At 40.8% G+C, this 8,191-nt stretch overlaps 1 protein-coding gene across 1 annotated transcript in view; it reads left to right on the plus strand.

The window, feature by feature from the left end:
• Window positions 1-3,470, plus strand: part of Tmem184c (transmembrane protein 184C) — a 15,483-nt gene extending 12,013 nt beyond the window's left edge. Inside the window, exons 8-10 of the mRNA XM_013354609.2 lie at window positions 1,513-1,612; window positions 2,037-2,208; window positions 2,688-3,470. Of these exons, the coding sequence (XP_013210063.2) occupies window positions 1,513-1,612; window positions 2,037-2,208; window positions 2,688-3,061 (646 nt within the window). The 3' untranslated portion in view covers window positions 3,062-3,470. The remainder of the gene's footprint in view (window positions 1-1,512; window positions 1,613-2,036; window positions 2,209-2,687) is intronic.
• Window positions 3,471-8,191: the final 4,721 nt, after the last annotated feature.

Below are 8,191 nucleotides of genomic sequence, written 5' to 3' on the forward strand. Positions count from 1 at the left end.
AGGAGAAGACATTTAATGGCGTGAGGAAATGTTTATCAGTGTGTGTCCTTTAAAATACAAGGTAGGGATGGAGATACATTTGAGTGTCTGCATAGTGTAGACAAGGCCCTACTGTCTGTCCTTGGTGTCACAAAGCAAACAAACAAACCTAGATGTGGTGTTAGATTAGTAATAGGCTGGGTAATGAGAGTTACATAGACAAACCTATCCAGTTTAGCAGTTCAGTAACGGGAAAAGAGAAAAATTCACGGAACTGCACTGCCAGAGCAATGATTAGCATCTGAGGGCACACATCATGTGCAGTCTTCTACAGACATAATTTATGCTAGAAAAACTTCTGGAACTCAACAGTATTCTAATTCAGATAACCCGTAAGCTGGCAGGATAGTTCAGCAGGGAAAGGCCCTTGCTGTGCACACCAAAGAATTGAGGTTGATCCCTAGCACCCTTGTAAAAGCAGAAGTAGAGAACACAGCAGCCCTCAGAGACCCTGCCACACTCACTGATCATAAAGGGAGGGGGAATAAGACAGAGTAGTAGAGCCGTGGCATGGGTCAGCAGGAAGAGAGGCTTGCCTTTGCCAAGCCTGACGAGGGGAGTTCTACCCAAGAGCCCACGGTAGAGGGAAAGAAATGGCACCAGCGGGTTGTCCTCCGATCTCACATACACGGCCGAAAATAAATAGTCATTTTTTAATCCTAGTAATTATCCAGGTGTGATGGCATGTGCCTTTAGTCTCAGCACTTGGGAGGCAGAGGTGGCCAGATCTTGTGTTCAATGCCAGGTTGGTCAACATAGCAAGTTCTAGAATAACCAGGATTGCATAGAAAGACCCTATATCTAAATAAATTAGTAAAACAAAGTCTTAGTATGCACATGTAAACACACTGTTAGAACTCAGAATCTAATTATTTGTACATGGTTTCAGAACAAAAAAAATATGTAAATCAAATGTTTTTCTGAGAATGCATAATGAAATTCATCTTATGAAACTAATACATTTGAAAGGCAAGGTGCATATAATTTAATGTAAACACAGTTTGTTTGGGAGTATGTCCTGAAGGCAGGATAGTTTGGAGTCCTAGGATACACTGAGGCCTTAACTGTTTGTGGTTGCGTATTTTAATCTTTTTGTGTATATGTTATGTATGTGTTTATTGTGAGTGGGAACATGCCCATGTCATGTGTGCATATGGAGATGAGGAGCTTTGGGTGTCCGTGTCTTGCATTGAGGTGAGGGTCTCTTAATTGTTCACTGTACACACACAAGGCTTGCTGGCCTGCGGCTTCCCCGGACTGTGTTCCACCTCTCAGCTCCCCTCAGGAACGCTGGTTTACGTGTGTGTGCTACATGCCCGCCTTACCTGGGTTCTGTGCTTCTCATTTAGGGCCTTCCTCACTCTTGCACAACAAGCGCTTTGCCTACCGAGCCACCTCCCTAGCCCCTAATTGCATAAAACAGCTGGTCATTTCATGATTTAGATTTGACATTTACCTCTTCTTGACATCCAGGCAAGCAGTGCTGATAGCTTTGTTGGTTAAGGTTGGCGTTATTTCAGAAAAGCGTACATGGGAATGGCAAAGTGCTGAAGCTGTGGCCACAGGCCTGCAGGTAAGTAGGGCTGTCTCTGAACTTGGGGGCTTGTGCTGTTTAAGCTATTTAATGCAGTGATGCCCAGAACCTGCCAATGTGCAAACAGTGGACAAGGCTGCTAGCTTACTCTGTAGTGGGGAGCGAGAACCCGAGAGAAACGACCCATAGGGACTGATGGGTACTGATTGTATTCCTGGTCCGCTTATGTCTGCATGGTTCCTTTCAGTGCTTGGGTAATGCATTGAGAAATTCTTGAGTGAGGGAAAGCAAAAGAGATGCAAATCTTGCTTGTCATGTTATGAAGTGGGGAAAAATGTTGAAAAGGAATATAATCTGGATTATATTTCAAAGATATTGACATTCTAAGTAACTTTGAAAAGTTAGCAATTTGAAAAATTAGATCGAAGCCCAAAGATGTCTGATATTTGTGTGGCTGTTGTAGGATTTCATCATCTGCATCGAGATGTTCTTTGCGGCGATTGCCCATCATTACTCGTTCTCCTATAAACCCTACGTGCAAGAGGCAGAGGAAGGCTCGTGCTTCGACTCCTTCCTCGCCATGTGGGATGTGTCAGATATCAGAGATGATATTTCTGAGCAAGTAAGACGTGTCGGTAGGTAACAGCTGTTTAACTTCTGTTAGTGTAAGTGTGTATATTGGGAAGGTAGGTTTATGTGTGTGCACATGGGGTCAGAGTTGAACCTCAGGTGTGGTCCCTTGGGATGTTTAGCTTGGGTTTTGGAACAGGGACTTTTGCTTTTCTGGGGCTCAGATAGGTAGGCTGACCAGAGAGCCCTAGGGATCCTATCTCTGAGGCCTTGCTAGCACGGGGACTACAAACATGCCCGGCTTTGTACCCGTGCTGAGAATCGAACTCAGGTCCTCATGCTTGTGTGTCATCCTGACACAAATACCTAAGATAAGGAAGGTCATTTACTCTAATAATTTAAGAAATGAGAAAATATGGAAAGCAGTGCCATGATACAGGCTCTTCAGATTTGGAGAAGACAAAGGGGGGAAGGGAGTGGTTAGAGAATAAAGTTTACAGCAGTAAAAATAACCTTTGGCTATTAAATTTATATTGTCTTATAGGGAGAACAATGCGAGGTTATCCCCAAAAAAAATGTTTTCCCGAAGACCCAGAGCATACTGAACACACAAGTCTGCTTTCCTCATCACCACGCGATACAGGTTCTCCAGGTTCAAAGGTATCGTCACCCCAGGGCCAGTATCAGGGCTTTGGACACACAATTACTACCCAGAATGCAGCTGCTACATCCAAGCTGTGTGAAGTCATGATTGACATCCCAGACGAGCAGGGCCCTCCTGACGATGCAGGCCAATATCCAGACTTTGAAGATACAGTGTCTTCACAGGACACGCTCTCTGCAGACCAGCTGTCTGAAGATGCCATGAATGACATTCCAGACGAGCAGAAGAAGCTCCTTGACACAGCAGACTCCTAGAGACGTGCCACAGCTCAGAATGTTCAAAATTTCAGATAGGCAAAGCCAGATATAACTACTATATAATACTAATACATACATGTTAGTATATATATTTGTATATGTTTTATATATCACAAATAACATTTAAATTTCCTAGGCTTTGGCTTTCTTAAACTCTTAGGGTTTCATATATTCAAAGAGTAGGTAACAACTTCAGCTGAGTGCTCTTGCATTTCTCAAGAAGATGGACATTTGAAGATAAAAAAAAAAAATCAGTGCTTCTTACCACTGCATGAATGTAATGCTCTGGACTCAAAATGTAAATATAAAATTCAGATTAATTTAATTTAATCATAATCATGTGCCATTTAAGTTTACATAATTATACTTCAATTACATGTCTTTCAATAAATCTAGTACTGTTTTCTGAAACTCTTACATGTCTTATTTTTTTACTCTTTTTTTGTTTCTTTTTTTCTTATTGAGATATGGTTTCTTTATGTATTCCTGGCTGTCTTGGAACTCCCTCTATAGACAAGGCTGACCTTGAACTCAGAACAGCCTGCCTGTGCCTTCTGAGTGCTGGAACTAGAAACATGCACCACCACTTGGCTGTGTCTTATTTAAACATAAATTCTTAAGGCTTTAGCAAAAATTTTTTGATTAGAAGTCCAAAATTTTTGAGCCAGACTGAATGGTGTACCCGGCACTCAGGAGGCAGAGGTGGCAGGAGTTAATAAGTTCCAGTCCAGCCTGGTCTAGTCCAAAAATGAAAACAAATCACTGGTCAAAGAAAGAGAAAATGGAAGGACACACTGTGAATCCAAATAAATCTTATCACAATGCCCACACTACCCATAGGAATATATAGATTCAGTACAATTGGCAGCAGAATCTTAGTGGCATTAATCAGATGAACAATCCTAAAACTCATGTAGAAATATTAAAAAAGAAAAAAAAAAGGCCAAACCACTTCTGAGGAAAGTTGGACAAATGGTCCATCCTGATTTGAAATACAAGCTGGGTGCCATGATTCATGTCCCTGTCATCCCAGCATATGAGGCTAGCTAAGGCAGAAGGGTTATTTGAGCCCCATGTTTAAGATTAGCTTGAGCAACATAGTAAGAAACACACACATACAACATACCATATGCCTAAGAAAGAGTTGTTCAGAGAACTCAGTGGTCAAGAGCGGTGCCTGGAGAGTTGGCTCAGGGGTTAAGAACACTAGTTGCTCTCCCAGAGGACCCAGGATTGATTTCCAGTACCAACATGGTAGCTCACAACCATCTGTAACTGTAGTTCTGAAAAGTTTAGTGTCTTGTTCTAACCAACTCAGGCACCAGGCATGCCCACTGGTGCACAGATATACATATAGGCAAAACGCCCAAACACAAACCAAAGTGTTTAAGGAAAAAAGTGTGAAACTAAGAAAAACCAGACAGTTGGAACAAAATGGAAAGTTCAGGATAGTTGCTGACAAGAGCACCAGATAGGCATACTAAGAAAAAAACAGCTTCTATCCAGGGGATTGTCCCAGAAAGTCTGGATTCCACACACCAAAGGATGAAACTGGACCCTCGTTTACACCAGACACCAAATCAACTCACTGTGTAAGACACAGATATAACTTAGACTTTCAGAATATCACACCATCAGAAGGTACCATGCAAGCTTCCAAAGTCCTACACAGCTATGACAACCTCAACAACAACCCCATGTCATGATAACCCTAGGGGTGCAACAGTGGCATGTATACTCTATTTGGACCTAAGATCTGCTCAACAAGAGGGAAACCATGCCTGGTACTGGAAACCTAGTTAACTACTCAGTGCTAATAATTATTGGAGGAGAATCTACAACCATTAATTTATGACACAAGCCTAATCCCTAACAAAAGTCTATAAACATCTGTCCTTATACTCACAGATGAGTGTAGTTTTTACCCTTCGTCAAGGGAATTTATCTACAACAGACCATTACAGAAAACCATAACCAAACATGCAGAGTTGTGGGGCCCAGTCCCAATGGTTAAATCTACAAAGCATTCCTACACCTAAGGTTGAGGGGACATTGTGGAAGAGGTGGAGGAAGCGTAAGATCCAGAGGATCAGGGACTTTGCTGTGAGATGGTGGCTCCAAGTAATGTCAGAATCTACACTCACAGTCTCACCAACATGGCTACCCAAATGTGAGCTGAACAAGAACAAGACCAAGGCACAAACCAAACTGGACAGGGAAAATCCCACAAGGCCTCAACCCTGCACAAAACAATAGGCAACTGAGGAAAACTGGAAGTAGGAGAGGTGGTTTTTTTTTTTTCATAAAAAAGCACAAAAATAATTGGTTGTCTAGTATCAAATGGTCAGCTCCTAAAAACAAATGCAGGTAGCATTATACAGACTGAGCAGGTTATATTTAGAAATATAGATGGTATACATATATGCAAACAATAACAATGAGAAAAGAGATCATGAATTTGAAGGAGAGCAGGGAGGGATATATGGGAGAGTTTGGGGAAAAGGGAATGGAGAACTATTATTATATTCTCAAAAGAATAAAAAATGAAATATCATACCATAAATTTATTCCACAAAAGCAAACCAAATGAGTGAACAACATTCTACAAGAGATGGCATCTGCCTACACCCAGATTCAAACAGCCCATGGTCACAAGAGATGGCATCTGCACATATCCACAAATTCAAACAGCCCTGGTCACAACTGCCTGCTGGGAAGACAGCAATTGTGCTGGACAGGCAATCTTTCCTGTTTTTCTTTCCATGCATGGCCCTGACACTGTATTGGCTGCCATATCTAGAGCTCCCATAAGGGCAGGACAAGTGTATAAATTAAAAGCTTCTGCAGAGCAAAGAAAATGTATCAGTGACACAGAGCAGCAGCCTACATGCTGGGACAAAGACTTACAAATAGTATCTACTTAAAAGGAGTTAATAGCTATAAAAAAAAAAAGCAAAAAACTCATACAGCTCAGTAATAGAAAAGCTGAACAAACATTTCAATAAAACAAAAATGGCCAGCAGGTGCTGTCTGTTTCTTTCTGACTGTGGACAATATGACAAACCTTTTCACATAGCTGCCACTATGCCACAGGACTGTATCCCTCTGTAGGCCTTCATGCTATCTGCACTGAGAGCTGTTCACTTGGCTCCAGCCAGGCCCCATATCAAGGCTCGTTTCTTACTGCTTTCAGTGCAGCTTCTTGAAGTGGAATGTCCTTCTGTATATGTGTTGCTTTTATTGGTTGTTGAATAAAGTTGTTTCAGCCAATGGCTTAGCAGAGTAAAACCAGGTAGGAAATCTGAACAGAGATATACAGAAAGAGTAGGCAGAGCCAAGAAGACACAATGTAGTTGCCAAAGGAGAAAGGCGCTAGAACCTTACTCATAAGCCACAGCTTCATGGTGATACATAGGTTAATAGGAATGGGTTAATTTAAGATGTAAGAGCTAGCTAGGAATATGTCTGAGCCATTGGCCACACAGTGTTATAATTAATGTTAGCAGCAAATGCCTTGTAGCTATTTTAAGAGGCCCTGCCATCAAACACTCAAATGCTGTTTATAAGCAGCCATCAGCATGCTTCTTGGTGATGGCATGGACCTAGAAACTCCACTGAGCTGTGGCAAAAAAATGTGGCTCCCATCAATACCCCTCCATGAGGAAGGACTCTCAGGAAGCCAAGGAATAATAAGACAGATCCAGTCACCAAAACTGCAGCACTAATCCTAGCCATATCACTTAGCAGATGAAAGACTCAAGGTCAGAAAAAGATAAAGGCACACAAGACAGATTCAGACAAAAAAAAATACTCTAAATGGTTTACAGTGTGTTTAAAAATATACATGGGGCCAGATCCCAGCACTTGGGAGGCAGAGGCAGGTGGATCTCTATGAGTTTGAGGCCAGCCTGATCTACAAGAGCTAGTTCCAAGACAGACTCTAAAACTACAGTGAATCCCTGTCTCAAAAAACCAACACACAGGGAGCTGGAGAGATGGCTCAGCACTTAAGAGCATTGCCTGCTCTTCCAAAGGTCTTGAGTTCAATTCCCATCAACAACATGGCGGCCCACAACCATCTGTAATGAGGTCTGGTGCCCTCTTCTGGCCTGCAGGCATACACACAGACAGAATATAGTATACATAATAAATAAATATATTTTAAAAAAACAATACATACACAGAGACTTGGGAGAGAAAAGAAAAAGGATATAAAAAGTTCTAAAAAAAGAAAAAAGAAATAGAGTAGTCGAATGTGGTGGCACACACCTTTAATCTCAGCACTTGGGTTGCAGAGGCAGGTGGAGCTCTGTGAGTTCAAGGCCAGCCTGGTCAAGAGTGAGATACAGGATAGCCAGGGCTACACAGAGAAGCCCTTTTCAAAAAACCAAAAGTTTAAAAATAAAAGAAATAGAGTAAAAACAAAACAAAAAAGCCACATAAAGATGGAAAATACACAAAGAGTCTGGATTGTGTATATTATTGTGTTTTCTTTAAATTTTTTGACTGTTAATGAGTTAACTGCTGAAAACATTTGATTCTGGGGCAACTAAGCCAAACCAACATATATATTTTAAAAGTATCTTGACTTCAAAATTTGAGTCAAAGGATGTTACTTTGGAAAAGAGGTTCTGCTTTTGTTTCCACAGAAGACGAGAACCTGTGGATTCCTTCTAGGTTAGTGTGGTTTGATGGAACAAGATCCCCAGAAAGGTCTCTGAACCCTAAAAATACTTTGTCCACCAAACAACAGGAAGTAGTTTGGAGAAAACTATGCCCAAATTCCCAAATGATTGTTTATAAATGTTTTATTTTCATTTAAAGAAGGTTGTTTATAAACAATTAATGGTCATGGTTAATTTCTAAAAAAAAATAAGGGGAGATGATAGTATGGATTTTGGTTTGCTGATACAAATTTAAAGTCAATTTCATTATATGTATATTTCTACTCTTTTTTAAGGTATTATGTTTATACAGCTCATTGAAAAATGTAATGTATAATTTAGAAATTATGGGTTAATAGTCATGTAAAATAGTCAAACTTGTAGTCATGGTAGGTTTTCTAAATATACAGCAATATATTTCAGTTACACAGATAATCTTCAGCACTTCAAAGACCTATAAAAT

Source organism: Microtus ochrogaster, unplaced genomic scaffold (assembly GCF_000317375.1).
Source record: "Microtus ochrogaster isolate Prairie Vole_2 unplaced genomic scaffold, MicOch1.0 UNK51, whole genome shotgun sequence".
In the NCBI taxonomy this organism is placed as follows: Eukaryota; Metazoa; Chordata; class Mammalia; order Rodentia; family Cricetidae; genus Microtus; species Microtus ochrogaster.